Source organism: Halyomorpha halys, unplaced genomic scaffold (assembly GCF_000696795.3).
Source record: "Halyomorpha halys isolate HHAL.00 unplaced genomic scaffold, Hhal_1.1 Scaffold778.1, whole genome shotgun sequence".
Lineage (NCBI taxonomy): Eukaryota > Metazoa > Arthropoda > Insecta > Hemiptera > Pentatomidae > Halyomorpha > Halyomorpha halys.
Genome location: NW_027107890.1, coordinates 198005 through 216147, shown reverse-complemented (window position 1 = coordinate 216147; position 18143 = coordinate 198005). Strand labels below are relative to the sequence as shown.

Below are 18143 nucleotides of genomic sequence, written 5' to 3'. Positions count from 1 at the left end.
TATTTCTAATTATTTTTCTTTTGATCTTGTGGATAAAAAGTTCTGAAAAAATAAAACTAAATTTCTGGTCATAATATGTTTCTTTAAATTATCTATAAGAAGAGAGAACTTGCTTCTGTTCCAGTAAAATCCGAGGGTTGATAATTAAATCAAATATTTTTAATTGTTTATTTATCAGTGTTATTTTATTAAGACATGTTGAAAAAACTAATGGTTCTTCAAGTTTATGTAAATCAAGGTCTTATTAAGTTGAATTATATCGTTTTTGTTTAATTTTTTAAATTGACAAAAAAATAATGATTTTTCATAAAAATATGTTTACACACACACAGGTGGGATTCATAATTGTTTCTTTGATATAATGAAAATAAGTACTTGTTTGTTATCAAAAATGGGATAGTATTTTTTTTTTCTTTTTACAACCATGTTTAATTAGTAAAACTATAACTATGTAGTCAGTTGAAAAATGTCTTAACTATTCTTTGAATCGAATCCTGATTTTTTATTTAAATTACTTCATATTTCTTTAGCTAAATTATTTTGAAATTTCTAAATTTAAAAGAATTGTAAATTGAATACCTCTTAAAGATTTTCAGACTTTCCTTTCTTTCTGAGTTTTCTTTATTTAAATAGAGATTTGTTTTTAATCATGGATACTTTCATTTTTATAAAAAAAAAAAGTATAAGATATAAGTAATACAATCTCTTATTTTTGAAGAGATTGTTATTTCTAGCATAAAAAAGTTGAACGTTTCAATTAATATCTATTTTTTTAATAATAAGAAACTCATATATATATGTTCTAGATAACACAAATTTTCTTTATAATGTTTTTGAATTTGATGATTTTATTCTTTATCTGCTTGTTATTATGAAATAGTTTTATTTAAATGAAAGATTTAATTTGAAAGTCTAATATTACTGAAAAATCAACAATGTAAAGTTTGTCAGGTAAGTTTGAAACTTTTTTTTTATTTCATTAGGTAACATATTTAATTTTAATTGAAACGTTCAACATCTTTATGTTGTAGATTTGAGCTCATTTCAAAAAAAGTCTTCTTCAGACATCAGGAACAGATTTTTAGGAAAGGTACGCAATCTGTGTAATCTCCATTATCTTCTAGCTTCGTCTCAGAGTAAGTTCTTTTATTATTTGCTACCATTTATTTTAGAATACTATTGAGATAATGCATTTCAATTAAATTACATTCCTACTTTCATAAAAAAATTCTGGCTAAAAATATATGTTTTTATATATTCTAAACTAGTTTATTTTTTGTTTACATTGTTTAATGTATAACATGTTAATAATTGAATACAAACAATTATTATAATAAAATATTATTTCACCTCATTTTGTTATGTATACCTAATTACTCTATAACTGTGATTTAGTCATTTTATTTTAAAAGTAAAATAACATGGTCCAAGTATTAAAAACATGAATATATAACCCCCTTCCACTTACATATATAACCCTTCACACTCACAAAAGTAAGGCTTGATTAATTTATTTGTACCCAACATTGTAACTGAGGCAAATTGGATGGTCGCTAAGATCATTAACATTTTAGACATAGTACCTGTACCTCATTAATTTAATTTAGTTTTTAAAAATTATTTATAGTAATGCTGGTTATTTTTTGGCTTCAATATATTATTATTATTTGGCTCTTTCTAAATTTAAGGAATGTCTAGCAAATAATAAATAAATAGGTATTGTGAAACATTTTAATTTAAATTAATTGAATGAATTTAAAACTGAAACAATCTGTGAGATTAAAAAAATAACACATCTAGTTTGATTTATGAATTTTAACTTTTAAGTGTTTAAAAATTTATTTCTTGAATATATACTTTAATTTATTCACCCTATATTTTTCTTGAATTTCATTTTGAGGTAGATGGCATTCATCTTCATGGCTTCTCTGTTGGCATCAGTTTGAGTGAAAATAATTACTATTATTTAGAACATTTGTAAATATTTATGCAGTCTCACCATTGCAGTGACAGTTATAATTTTTACCTATATTAAATCGTTTAAAATATTTTTCCTGTCTATATTCTGTCCAGAATGGTGGGTGTCCGTTTACCACAGAGTAGTGTAGTAATGAGTCATAATATAAAGCTCCATAATTGCTCATTTGCTGTTGTTTTAGTATTTTTTTACCTTAAAATAAAACTTTGAAATCATTCCCTATTAGAAAGGACTAATATATATATTTTTGTTGAATATCTATTTATTCCTGATAGCTGCTTCAATTTCCTCAGTAACGTATAATTGGCTATTTTTCAATTCTTCAGAATTATGATATGTCTTAATGCATTGCAATCTATTTCTAAAGATTAGTTTAGATTGATGGACCCCAACCTTGGGTCTGCGGACTATACGTGGCTTCAGGAGTGGACCTCAGGAGGGTCTCAGCAGCACATATAAAAAATTTGTTCAGTAAATAAGGATTTTCAAAGCTGTGTCTTGCTGAGATGTGGACTATTTAATGATTGAATACAAGGTTATAACAAAGACTGATTATGTTAATCCTGTATCTGTTTTTGTTGCTGGGTGATTTTACTTTATCCAACATGACAGGACACATGTCAGACAAATATTCTTTAGCGTATTTAGTGTGAAGTATGTACATGTATTTTTTCCGACACTCTGTGTTGGGCTATGCAAAACCACATTTACTGATTGAACTGTTGTATAATTTTTTTCCCCTGAATTTTAAGTTTTAATTGAAAAGTTTTGATACATAAATGCACTTTTAGGCATTCTATTTTTCTTGAAATTTTCTGGGGATGACACACCATTTACATGAAGGTATTCTATATCTCTAGACACCCTCCTGAGAGATTTTCTCTCCAAGTCGGAGGGTGGGGGTGGTCCAATTTTAGGCTTAGTGGTCAGCAGACTTCTACTGGTATGGAACTACTGGAATAAATGGTCAACAATATTTTTAGCTGTGATATTATCATTATTATGTTTAGAAATGATCCTTAGATTCACTTTCTTTGTTCCTTTTTCTCTTAAATTGTTTTCTTTTGATGATTGTTCTAGAATTACTTTTCTTTCCTCATTTCAATTTATCTACTTGAATATAGACTTCTTTATAATCAATTACCTATTAATCCCAATCCTCAGATTTTTTGGTAATATTACATTTTGAAAATCTTTATTAATATTAAAAAAAATTCTCAGTCTTTACACTTCTTCTTTCTTCAGGTATGAGATTAGTATTGTAAATATACTGATGTGTTTCATTATTAGCTGTTAATAACTTCTTAAGGTCCTCTGTCAGGATCCTAAATTTAACAACTTCAAGTGAAACACTGATCAAAACTGAGCAAGCTGCCATCCTCCTGGATTTTAGTGATATTTCACAATATCAGACGTCTCTCTGACTCTTGGATTAATACATGTTGATAATTATGCATGCTTGCACACATTAGTTAAAATATTGAATATTATTCATCAGACTAGTTTTGTTTTTATTATAATTAATTTTATTTCCTAATTACAATGTTAAGTGAGAAGAGATTCAATTAGGACTAAACTATGATTTTTATACTTAAGTTCCTTTGTAACCTTTTAATTATTCCAAAAAGCATTCTGTGAATGGAAAATTTATTTTTTATTCAACTGGAGAGATAGTTATTATTTCATTTCACCTTTAAGGTTATAACCAGTCATTGTTAAATAACATAATGTATAAATAGTATGAAATTTTGTTTTAGTATTGAAATGTTTCAACTTTTGTATTCTTGGACTTAAATTTTTCGTTGAGGCTATCTCATACTCTCAGACCCTTAACATCCAAATTTGCATATGGCACCTATTGATGTTCTCTCTTCCTCATCCAACCTATGGGTAGTCAATCTATTCTTATGACTTGGTTTTATTATCAAAAATATTGATAAACACATTCTGACAGGTTCAGTTCATTGCTGTTCTTTCGTCCATAATTAGCCTCTATCATTTATTTATTGTACTATTTTTAAAACTTTGCCTTTCGTTCCCATTTGTTTAACTGTAATATGTAATTTAACTGTAATGATTCTGAGTATTTACATAAAATGTGTTTGTATTATTTAAATGTCTTGATTTCACTGGATGTTATTTTAAAGATAAAAATTTTCCTTTATCTGGCTGGCATTGCTATGGTACCAAATAAAATCAAAATGTTTTATAATAGAAATTAATAGGATGAAATAACTTTTTATGGTAAGCAAAGGAAAAAGATTTGCTTTGTTGAGAACAAATAATTTTTAAAAACAGCTAATATTACTTCATAGTAGTTTTATTCCTAAATTAAGAAGAGAATATAAAATCTGTCTTAAAAAAAAGAAATATTGAAATTATAAAAAAAAACATAACAGTAATTTTCTTATTTATTATGTGAAAAATTGGAAGATAGTTGTAGTATGACATGAAAAATAGTTTTTAAAATATGTATAATAGTACAACTTAATTTGCAATTAGTTTGCTTTTATTGGGAAAAATGGAGGAAAAATCAACATTCATAATTTAAAAACCGATCGCGAATGGTAATATTTGTTTTAATTGTTTATCAAAGAAAATACATGCTAACAGAGTTTTAAAGACAACCCAAAATGGTACATTTGAAAGGTAGAAATGCAGTTATGGCATCCACTTAAAGAAAAGCTGTTGCCTTGGGAAAGTGATTCCTAAACTTTTAGAATTATAGTACCTAATCATTTAACACAGAAAATTAATTTTTACTTGATAGTTATCATGGATTTGGCCATACACTTCAGAAAATAAGGATTTTCAATTATTAGCAAGTTAGCCAATAATTTTTGGATTTATTTTGTTTATTTTCATTAATTATTATAACTTTCAAAATGACTGGTCAGAAAGTAAAAGAAAAACTAACACATTAATTTGTTTAATATATCATATTCGTTTAATCAAAATTAAATTGATAGAATATATATAATAATTATTCATTATTTCATTTGGGTTAAACTAAATCCATTCCCATTTAATCAGACTAAAATTGTTGTTCACATCACTAATTAATGTTTTATAATTACTACAATAAGAATCTAAGTATCTTTACACTTTAAAGATTTAGGATTCAGGTAGATTTACTGTGTAACTCAGGGTTTGGGAATCACTGTCTTGAAAATTGAGTATTTAGATTACAAATAGAAGGTATTAGAGATTATCTGGTTCTTTTTTCTTTTCTTTATTATTTTCCAAATGAACAATAATATTATGGTATGTTATTATAGTGGCTTTGATGTATGAGGGTAGAAACACATTTTGATTCTATTGTGTTATGGTGGCTGATAAATTGCTTTTTAGAATTGTAGGCAAAGAAACCATTGTAAGTAAAGAACATTGTACTTTTTCAAGTACTAAACTTATGGTGGTTTCAAAAAGATATACTGAGACCTAAGGCAACATTGATAAGTTTTCTCATAATTTTCAACATTTAACTTTCAAATCAATTTAATTTTGAGCTGTCTTTAATCTTAAATATAAAGTTGTTAATTTAATATAATTGGATTAATGAAATTACACAACACTTGAAAGAACAATTGAAGAAATGTTGGAGTGGATATCAAAAAAGTTATATGAGGTAAGAGCTTTAAAAAGCATGATTTGTTATTTATTTATTTTTTTTTTATTTCTATCCCACTATTCTGGGATCATAGCAAATAAATCTCATACTTTTTTAGTTGAAAGTTCCATAATGCTTTTGGCACTGATAACTATCAAATCAGTTTGTTAATTATTTTTATTTTCTGATTATAATCATTTCTTATACTGTAATAAATATTTTCTTGTTATTACTTTTATTTTATTTTTTTCATCATTATAAAGTTTTCACTATATTAGAAAAGAAATAGCTAAAATTATTCATATTCCTTTTCAGACTGTATTCAAGCATTGGCTGACTAAAAGCAGACATTACTGAAAATATTTTTTTAAAACGCCTTAGTTTTCAATACCTAATACAGTACAAGTCATTTTTTATTGTATAAGTGCTTTCATTTAGATAAACTTAGAATATTTCTAATTATTAAGAAATGTGGTCTAGACATGTGTTTTTATATACCAGATGCAACAATATAACTATAATAAAGAAAAATATACTTGAAAAAATATGATTTTATTAACATTATTACAAATAAGTGTTAATAATTAAAATAATAAAGAAACATTTGGATTAAAAAAAAACGAGTATTAGTTAACTGTAATTTTGCAGATATATAATCAAAATTCATATGATAAATATTAAATATATATATATAAAAAAAGGAAATGTTCTTAAATTTAGTTTTAAAAAATGAAAAACATTCAAAAAAAGTAGTGCTTACAAAAACAAAATTTGTCACAATACTTATTAAATGTAGAATGAAGTAAATCTGTGCCTGTTTCCAGCTGGGGAATAAAAATCTGAATGATAAAATCTGTGGTCTCTTGGATACTGAGTGTACCTAATTCTATTTTCTCTTTCTTTTAGAGCCATTATTGGCATAGAGAGGCTTCAATCCATCTCTAATAGTCTTCCTGTTCCCTGCTCAGTTGCTTTATTTCCGTGAAGGTTTTGGCTCTATTATCCATAATCATCTAGATATAATTCTGACAGGAGATTCTTGGGCAACCACATGGTTTTTAAACTGTAGGTCTAGCTTCCATTGTCATTCTGGGTTCCCTCTCTTCTTCCATTCGACAAACATGTCTGAACCAGTTTAACTTTCTGTTTTCCATGATAGTCCTCTATCTCTAGTTGCTCCCTTATCATTTTGTCTCTGACGCAGTCTCACCTTGTTTTACCTGCTGTTCTGCTTAACAACTTCATCGCAGCACCAGTGATTTGGCTGACATGCATGTCAAGCATTACCTAGTATCTCTGTGGTATGTAAGGATCAGCGGGTATATACCCTTGTAGATATGCATCTTTACATCTACAATTATGGAGTATAATTATGCTATTATTGATCTAATAATATATCTGGTTCTCTTTTGAAATTCCTATTAGAAGTGTTAAATAACTCCTGAAGCTATGGTAGAAAAACATTGAGGCTGGAAGTGAAGCATTGTGTCTGAGAGTAAAAGCTATGGGATGGTCTATAGCTGGAGAACTGTTGCTTTCTTGTTGGGCGATGGGCGTACACCCTGGCTTAATTCCTAGACTCATAATACCATCAGACTTCTTTGATAAGACCCTGAAGCCCATTATACTTGTAATATGTACATATATATACATAATTGTTTCTATTCAGACAAAAACAAAACAAAATTAAGCTTTTTTAAGTAAATCTAAATTTTTATCCTATAGCATGGGAAGACAAAATAATTTATTATGAAACACAATGAAATAATATCGGCTTACCATATAATATAGAATAACATTCCCATAAAAGTAACTGATACTTATAAATATATAATTACTGGTTGTTGGTCATTACATTTTCATAGTATAACTTTAGTTTTGAATATCGTGTCTCTTATCAGTAATTTTTTTTATTTCCTTTGGTTTAAGTATATTTTATTATCAGATTTTGTTCATAATCTTCAAAATTATTTGTTTGTAATTATTTATATTTCTTCATTAATTATCGATTTCAAATTATAACTTTGAATTAGGCAATTATCCAGAAATTGTGAGCAGGAGGTGCCAAAAAAAAAAATGTAATAGGCTCTCTATATTTGATTTAAACTCTTGCTTTGTACCTTAAATAAAATAAATACAGGTATCCTACTGTTTAATGTGAAATCTAAACCATGATTAACAATGTCTGTCAAGAAAAAACTACCAATAAAATTTAGGAAGTTGTCCAATGACTGATATTTAAACTTGAACATTTTAGATTTTAATTTTACAATAGGAAAAAAGAATTAAAAATAGATTCACTTTATAATTTCAGCTATGATATATTACAGCAACTTTTGTTTAGGATAGAAAATATAGAGGATATAATATAAAATTATAACAATATTCAATTTTTTTCTTTAGGGAGCACTTACCTCCTCTATGGAACTGCCAATGTTTCAAGCTCTTTAAATTTTATATTAATTTATTCTTCCACATTTGTCATTAAATTAAGGCATTTTCATACATACCAAGTAATCAAAAATGGTGTTTACTTTAAAAACTATTTTTTATTTAAATAAATGGAATGAGTTTTTGTACTCATTATATTTGTTTATAATACTGATTTTAAATGTCACAACTATTTTAAATTATAATATTTTATTGATAAACTTATTTTTTATTTATCCATGATTTGCAACAGGCCTTTGCATGGTTTAGTGATCTTCTAGTGGAACATGCTGAAATATTCTGGTCCTTGTTTGCTGTAGACATGGATCAAGTTCTTTCTGAACAACCTCCTGACACTTGGGATTCATTCCCCTTATTTCAGATTATGAATGACTACTTAAGGACTGATGGTAATGAAATAGTTATTTATCTTAAGAAAAAAGGAAAAGAAAGAATTTTCTATTTGGATTTTTGTTCCTAGATAATTTGAAGAATGGTAGATTTCACCAACATTTACGTGACACATTTGCTCCATTAGTAGTGAGATATGTAGATTTAATGGAATCATCAATAGCACAATCAATCCATAAAGGCTTTGAGAAAGAACGTTGGGAAATCAAAGGGTAAGTTTTCTATTAATAAAATATTGTATTTAAAAAAAATTTATAAAAGATTTTCAAATTCCCTTTTAAGCACAATATTGGTTTATACATTAATAAATATAAGTGCATATATTTATTTTCTGTATTTAAAATAGTACTGATGGATCATATGATAAACAAAAGAAAAACATAGGTTAGACATTACATAAGGAAAATGTAAAAACTAAAGGGAAACTCATTGTAGCAGAATATATTATATATATAATGAATATTCTACCTATTTTAAAAATTATGTTAATTTTATTTAAAATGATTATATTGTCAAAAATTACACTTTCCATCTTCCATGTTTAAGGATAATATTTAATAGGAATAAATGTGTCTATTCTTACCATATTTTCTGAATAAATAAAAATTGCAAATAATAATTCTGGAGTTTTCTATAAAAAGTCTATAAATATATCCACTTCTGAAAAATAAAGATTTTTTTTTAACAAATTAAAATTTTACCCAACAACTTATTCAGTCTATTTCAACATTTAATCCAATTTTCTCCTGTCAAATAGGTGTTACAAATCAACATTTTCAATAAAAATTCAACTTATGTACATGAGATGCTCACATAATCATTTTTAAATAATTTTCCAAAAGTGGATATATTGACTTTTGATATAAAACTCCTCAATTAGGTGATATAAATAAAATAAAATTAAATAAATCATCATAAATATAACCATGTTTATGTATGACAGTGAAGAGGTACAAACACCAGCCAAGTAAATTAAAATACATTAAAACGACAGTGAGATCATGGTCTATATCCTGCCACTGCAGCCAAAGGGAATGTCTCTCTGAACCACTTAGAAATAGGCAACACTCGCCCTACACTCTCACACTTCATTAAAATAACAGCCATCAACATCAAGCCACAATAGTTGCTCCATTCTATTGGTTAAATGCATTTTTGAGGAATGCAATTTATTTATTACAAATATAAATAAGTAAATTATGATGGACCTGAAATATATGTAAAGCTCTTAATGACAGTGAAGCTTCAACCAGATTAGTGTTTACATTTTTTTCGTTTTAATTTTGGCCGAATTTCTTCCAAACTTTTACAATTAAGATTTGTCTTATTGCTTAAGACACTTATTGATGCAAATGGTTTGCCATTATCTTATCATAATTATGACCTGAAGGTTTTAAATCATTAAATAAAAAAAGTTAAACAAACAACTTATGTATTATATATACACATCCTGGATAACTCTGAATCAAACTCGCTCGTCTCTCCAGTTTTGCTGTATAAAGCTAGACTGTAGGAGATCCCTCCACTTCTCTTTCTCTTATTCATGGATACTCCAATTTGAAATGGCAAAACAAGCCATTGAACTTCAAATCAATTTGAAATTCTTTTCAACATTGCCAATGAAGCTATGGAGACTCAGGAATTCTGGTGGGGGTCCTATTTTTAATCACTTAGTTATCAATAATGAAGCTTGCAAATGATCTCGACAGTATGGCAAGATGAGATAGAACACTTCAAAAGAAACCTTTCTTTTCCTCAAAGATTTAAAAGAAGGCTTGACCTGGTTATGAAAGAAAATTAAATTGAGTTGACCATCATTCCAGAAGAGTTGACTAGAAAGGCCTAATTGATCATGAAATTAAGCTAATTTTATGCATGTCAGAAATGATGATAACCCAGAAGTCTTAAGAATTTCAAATTCAAGTGAGGGTTCAGCTTTGTTTAATTTAATTAATTTTCTCTATTATCTCTCTGGAGTTGTCAAAAGAAGAATGAATACAACAAATTGTTCTTACTCAAAGTTGTTTAAGTATATGAGAAGCAAGATTATCTCTGGGACAACAAAAAAAAAGTGATTATAAAATTTTATTCATACAGTACTTACTTATAACAGTACATTAGTTCATGACAAAGCTTATGAGAGGGTTTCCTCATCGCATGCTGCAATACATGTCAAAACCAAATGGAGGGTGCCCAGATCTAATAAAGGCTCAGTTACATTTATCACTTTTGATGTTTATCTTAGAAGAATCATCTAAAGTGATAAGTGTAGATTGATTTTCAACTAAAGATTATTTTTTCAACTAAATTTTACATCAAAGATTAACAATGAAAGAAGTTGATACTTTGGATGACAAAGTCTTGTATCAGTTCCAGGAACCAATTATTCATCCAGATTGAAGGTGCAGCGAAAAATATAAAGAACTCTCTCTAATCCTGCTAGTCTAGTACAAAATCCTTTTGTAGTATATCCTTGGCTTTTCTTCAATTTTGATATTCCTATGTTGAACTTCTTTTAATTTATTATCAAGAAACAATTGATATTTAATTATTTTCCCGTGATTTCACTCAACCAACGCCTTTAAGCACAGCCACTTGAGTTTGTGTTGGTCAGTTTACAAGTCAGTGTACTTAAATTAAACTAATGCCCACACCTGTAATTCTTCTATTCTTTCTCATAGAAAACATTTCTCAGAGCGCAGTTCACACATGAATGGTGTGAAATCTGAACATATTATGTAAGGATGATTCACTTTGGATGTGTGATGCAGTTACACTACCAGGAAAGTGATACGGTTTAACCCCAGCATAATGCATTGTTGAGCTATTTATGTACTTATGTAATGGAATCAAATTGGTAAATTTATATAAATGTAATCATATTTGTAATTGAAGTATTAAAGGTTTTATATAAAATTTAGCATTATTTCTTCTTCTTTCTCATCCTCCTTAAGTGCCTTTCAGCATGAAGGAGCTTCTAATTACTTCCGAGGCTAATATGATTTCTATCATAGCATTATTTCAAGGAAGAAAAATACCTAAATAAAGAAATAAAAATCATATAGTGTTATGATTTTGTTTCCATTATATGTTTATATAAAATTAAAAAAAATGAAATCGAATTAAAATTATATTGTGGCTGAGCCTTACAGAACAAGATAAAAACAAATGGTGATTAATTATGACCTTAACCGCTTCATTATTATTCCATTGCAGATGTTATCATCTCTGATGTTATATGAGTATGGAGAAGGTATGAAAGGGAGCTAATCCAATAATTGTTTCAACAGTTATTAGTAAAATGTGAACAATGAATGATTTTTATTGTTGCAGCAATGGTTGTGCTACTTCTGAAGATCTATTTTGGAAATTAGATGCTTTGCAATCGTTTATTCAAGATTTACATTGGCCTGATGCTGAATTTAGACAACATTTAGAGCAAAGGTTAAAGCTTATGGCATGCGACATGATAGAATCATGCATTCAAAGGTATTTATAACAGCAATATTATTTTTTTTTCCCTCAAAACTTTTAAGTGTTTATTTCACATAGTATGAAAATATTAAAAAGTAAATAAATTATTGCGATAGTTAATTAGCTATGTTGTTAGGCTGTGAATTATAGTTTCTTCTAAAATATTTAAATATTATGTTATTTCAAAAGACATATTTAATAATTTATTACATAAATAATTTAATAATGAGCTCTTAAAGTAATTTGACCTCAGAAAATGAATTTAAAAATGCAGTATTTCTTAATCTATATGTTAAATTAATTAATAATCAGCATTCATGTTAATTTAAGGGTAAATGTATGTCGCTATTTTTTATTTTATTAGAAATATATGGGAGTAGAGTGAAATAGAGGTAAAGTGCTGTGGTACTAACTCGAAGGATCTAGGTTTAAATCTGGCTGTGTCAGATTTTTATTCTATTACTGTGGCCATGAAGTCAACTCTGTGGGCTCTGGAGTCCTCATGGGGTCACCCAGCTTCACGAAGTGGGTAACCTTAAATGCAGAAGGTATGGGGAGGTGAGCAATCACTGTGTTTGGCACATAGCTACTGGTCCACCAGATTAGGGGTTGGGCATAGGGTGAATAACCCGATCCCATAAGAAAGACCTTATTATGAAATCTACAACTAGCCTTGGGAAATTGGACTGTCTTAACATGGTAATGACCCAGCTTTGTATAGTGGACTGCATATTGTGGGGATCAAAGCCTTAATACAAGGAGAAGAACTAACAGTTGACTGCTTACAGAGACTGGTCAGTCAATATCTCATGATATGATGGCAAGAAGATTAAGATAGATTTTTTTGTATTTCAGTATTGTTGAAAATGATAAGACGGCTCTGTTTGACCTTGTAATATACTATTTAATCTCAGTAAGTTGGTCAAATAATGGGGTTATTGTTGAAAAGAGGTATTTGAAACTGTTTACTTTTGGAAATAATTTGGTATTGATGCACACTCTGTTGTTGGGGTGGATTATTCGACTTCTGTCATTTATTTTCTTTTTTTAAATAAAATAAAATATTTGTATTTAGTGTAGACAAGTATGAATTGTAAAAGGAAAGGCAAGGGGAAAAAAAATTGTTGTTGTATCATGTGAATATATGTATTTTATATATGTCTGATCATGGATTGATTGGTATGCTGTGTATTGTACGAACCTAATGTAATTGGGCAGCATGGCAAAATAAAGCATTTCTCTCTCTATTTACTTGTAAGCTGATTTTCTCCATTTCTCATATTCTATCAGTCTTCGGAAGTCTCTCCATATCCATCTAATTGTTGTTTTCCACATATTTCATATCATGTTTAAGTAAAATGTTTCCTTATCCTTATCATCGGGTTGATAAGCTTGTATATCCTTGTATATATTGTTGTAAGCTTTCATATCTGGTTTTTGTTTTTTTCAATCCTACAGGATTTACTCCCTCCCTTCAATAAAAATATTGAATTACTGATTGATTTCTTCTCCTTCTTCTATATCTTCCTTTATGCCATTACTAGGTGTCGAGGAGCCTCCATCTAGCAGAGCCATTCCTCTGTCCTTGTCTCTGCTTAATTGCTTCTTTTGGTTGAGGGATTTGCCTTGTTTACTTCCAATCCTACGTATATGATATATCATATTTTAGGATATATCATATACTTTGGGGGGTCCATGTGGTTCCCTCCTTGTGGGTCGAGCTTCCAATATCTTTATATGATCCATGTCCTCATCCATGCAGCAGAAATGTCCAAACCACTTGAGCTGTCATCTTTCCATAGTGGTTTTGCGTTCAGGAACTTCTAGCTGCTCTCTTATACTCTTGTTTCTAATGTGATCCCTCCTAGTTTTCCTTGTATTACCTCATTTAATAAACTTTAATTACTACAAATTAATTTATGTAAAAGATAAACACAATAACATTAACTTTAAGATTAAAAAAGTAAAATTTAATTTTCTTCCTACTAAATTTTAACAGAATCCACATTTGTGAAAAAATATTTTTAATTGGTTTTTGAGAAATACAAAAACATTATGCAAATATTTATTCATTTATTTAAACATTATTACAAAATATGAAAAAAGCAAAACAACTAATTTATATAATTTACCTCAAAATACAGCAGTATTATATACAATTGATTTCAATAATTTGAATTATGAGTAATAAACTAAATTAGAATATTTACATTAAAATATAGAAGTATTATTTACAATTACTATTTAAAATTGACAATATATCTGTATACTATTAATTTACTATAGAATGTTTACAAATTGGAAATGGGAAACACGCCATACAAAGCCCTCCCATTTACTGCTTTGTTCTGATTTTTTTTTAATCTGAAACCCATAATTTTTTTTTTTTTTTTTTTTATGAATTATTAAATGTAACTGCATTACTTAAAACAATTTTGAATTGTGATAAAAATAGAAAGTTATCATCAGTCATCATCTTTCTTCTATTGCCATGATTGTTGATATAAATCACTAAATTACCTAATATCCAATTGTTTTGATGGGTACACCATTCTAAAGCCTTCTTTTGAGTTTTTTTAGTGCCCTTTCAATTTTCTGAAGGTTATCTAGAGCATTAAAGGAGAAAACAAAATATATGCTACCCTTCCATGATCTAAGATATTGTAGCTCGACTAGCTACATATTCACTAGTTCCCCTATTGCTTTCTTATCGAAGGCACACTATATTCATAAAGTAGTATCTATTTATTCTTGGATTTTTAATATTTTATATTATTGAGATAATTTTGGTCTAATATATTAATTGATAGAGATGAAAGAACTTAAAATATAGCTCTCTGTGTATAACATACTTCTGTGATATGTACTCTTTCTATTTTCCCGATATTAATGATGTAACACTTATTGTTCCTTATGCCTTTAGATGATCCTTAAGTTATTGCTTATTCATACTTATGAATAATTCTTTATTCATTAGTTTTTGTTATATATATTCAGTATAAAACTGGTTATAATTATTTCATTAGGGGCAAGGAAATTTTATATTAGTTCAGCTTCAACAAATGCTTTTTAGGGTTTCAGTGCACTAGTTGAATATGTACTTTTATTTGAGATAAAGATCTTATTAGTTTCAATGAGAATCCTTTAATTATGGAGTTTCTTTTAAGATTCAGCTGTTCAGATTCAAACTAGAATTGAGGAAAGTAAGTCTGAAAAGCACATTCTGTTTCCTGTTACCTTCTCCCAGATTGTTATATTGTTAGCTCCAGCAAAGACCCAGAAGCCTTGGGTCTCCCTTACTCATTATAAGGTTTAGTTGATTACTTTTCTTACACAGTTGTATATGTGAGAAATTAGACGAGACTATTGTAGAGTTTCCTTGTTCTTGAAGAGTGGCTTTCAGCTCTTTGTCTATCTCCAGAACTGAATTTGCTTATGACCATATTGCCTTTTGAACATTTTCTATGTGCTTACTCAGACCATCTGGACTTGGATTGGGTTTTTAGTTAGTTAAGGTTTTCTTTATCTGAATGTTTTGTGTGAGGGATGTACACAATACCTGATGTAGGAGGGCAAATATTTTTTTTTTTTGGTTCCTTTATTGTGCCTCCCAAGATTTTAAAGTGAGTGGGGTTCTTCACTGTACTTGTATGGATGATCTTGGTTTATAACAACCCCAAGATTTTAACGTTGTAGGTCCAAAATGTTGACAGAAAATAAATTAATAGTTATTACTATTTTTTCTCCCTTCTTGATCACAACCATGACTATCTCCTTCAGTTTAATTTTAATTTTTAAATTTAATTATGATTGTTTAATTGTTCTAGAACTGAATCTGCATTTCAATCCTGGTTGAAGAAAGGAGTTACGTTCATATCAACAGACTATATTATACCATCAGAAATGTGTGCTATGGTTAATGTAATTTTAGATGCTAAAAACCAGTCATTTAAGCTTTGTGCTGTGGATGGTGTTGATTTGGTAAAGAAAACATTTTTCTCCTTTTTTGATGGAAGTGATATCATTTACAAATATTTAGGTATTGAATTATTTCTTCCTTTGCAGTTTTCTTTTCTTTTGAAAGATGAGAATGATGTTGTATGAGGATATGTAATAATCTATGAAGGGACATTAAAAGGAAGTAATGATTCACTAATTAAATATTTATAAAAAAAAAAAAATGAATGGTTAGCTTATGATTTTTCCCGACTATAACTATTGAAATATTCATTTTTTTTTTCATTTATCTATTTATTTATTCGTCTTTGGGGATAACCCCCATACACTTAGCATTGGTCATAACTCAACATAGTTGTTTGAAGATGCATAAATAACAATAATATTTTATATTGCATAATAATGAACAATTTTAAAATATAGTTTTCTTCTTCTTTTTCTTTTCTATTTTATTATAAGTAAAAAAAAAAAAGTATTATCTTACGTAATAAAAAAAAAGAAACACAAATAATAATAATAATAAATACCTGGGTGTATACAACTTTATTTTGTGTTAATTATGAAGGCTCTAATGTGGAGAATACCTTTTAAATAAAAATGAATATTTCTTAGTGTAGAAAGATCAGTAGATGTTAATAACTCATTGATCTGGGTTCTATTGTATTGAGTGATACATGGTAGATGATTTTATAGAGGCATTTTTAAATTACATATAGTGTGCATTTGTGTTGTGGATTGATTATATACATTTTCTTCATGAGTGTGATTTTGATAATGTATTTTCTAGAGAGTTGTTGAACCACTGTTTTAGTGTATTGAAAAAGAATCTCTGTTGTTAAAAATGGTTAGGTATTGGTATTAACTGTAAATTCTTTATTTTAGGCTGGGCTAAACTTTGATACTGTAATACAACATACATTGCACATTTGAAGGGTGCATATATATATATATATATATTTATCAAGTGCAGATAGTATTTGATTTTCATCTAAACTATTGAGATATTAGTGGAGAAAAAAAATCAAGATTTATTATCTGTGTAATCTTTTTCTTATGTAGACAATGCTATTTACAAGATGGAATTATAAAATCTTGTCAGAAAAATGTACTTTTCTATCTTTTTATTACATTATCCCATTTTCATATGATCTACTGTTTTTATTTCAATATCTTCCCTTTGTCATTTCCTATGTTCATAAAATACTTGCTTACTTCATATTGCCAGAAACACCTGGGCTCCTCTTATTTAATATGTCTGTTTAATATTCACATTTCTGAATGTTTTTTAGGGTTACTTATTATACAATTTACAATGATGATTCAAGGCACATTATATGAATCCAAAGTTGATTGAATAACTATTTCTGAAAAATAGTTTCACTCAATAGTTTTAATACTTGTGGCAGCTTTAGATTTCAGGGGTTGTAAAAATCATATGTTTTGGAAAATTGTTTTTTTTTTTAAATTTACAAATATCTAGTTGAGTGTAAGGTCATTTATTCTTATTTATAGTAACCATCATCATTGAATAATCATATTTCTGGTTGAATTTTAAAATAGAATGTCAACTAATACAAATTTATTTTATAAATTTCAAAGGTTAAAATAAATGGAATTCTTTAGAAAAATTCCAACATATTTGATATAATAGTCTTACTTCATGAATATGATAATATTTTTAAATTTTTGTTATATTAGTTTTAAATTCTTGGTTTTCATTTCAGCATCAGTATCACACAAAAATTGATGATTTAATAGAAAAGACTTCAGCAAGTATGAGCCAAGGTATGATTTCAAAACTAATTGCAGTTTTGGAAGCTACACTATCAAAAATGTCTCGATATGATGAAGGAAGTTTTATTGGTTCAATTCTCAGTTTGACTGTAAGTTCTTCATTGTTTGTATTGCTGTATTTGATAATATGAAACAAGGACATTACTACCTGTAATACATAATATATAAATAATTTGTAAAAAAGCTGCCTGTGCCCACTCTTAAAAAATTGATAATATGATTTCTTTTACACCTAATGTAACCGTTATTATTATTAAATTTTGATATTTAAATAGTAATATATGCACAAACAATCAATTTCAAAATATATTATTATTTTAATTAATGGAAGATCAATGATTGACTGTGGTTCTTTGACTGGTTTGGGTGCGGTCAAAGAAAAAAAATCGAATAGTCATAAAACTATTAATGTAAGTCAACGTTTATTAATAACAATATTAATTATTCATTAGTTGTCTAAAATGTTTTTATTATTCTGATTTAATTTTA

The 18143-nt window shown here is 27.8% G+C and overlaps 1 protein-coding gene across 1 annotated transcript in view; it reads left to right on the top strand.

Annotated features, from left to right (window-relative positions):
• The window catches only part of Cadps (calcium-dependent secretion activator 1), a gene marked incomplete in the record, with an annotated part of 128392 nt that overhangs the window by 99785 nt on the left and 10464 nt on the right, over positions 1-18143 (top strand). Inside the window, 5 exon segments of the mRNA XM_067046263.1 lie at positions 8272-8428; positions 8500-8641; positions 11763-11918; positions 15731-15884; positions 17585-17743. Of these exon segments, the coding sequence (XP_066902364.1) occupies positions 8272-8428; positions 8500-8641; positions 11763-11918; positions 15731-15884; positions 17585-17743 (768 nt within the window).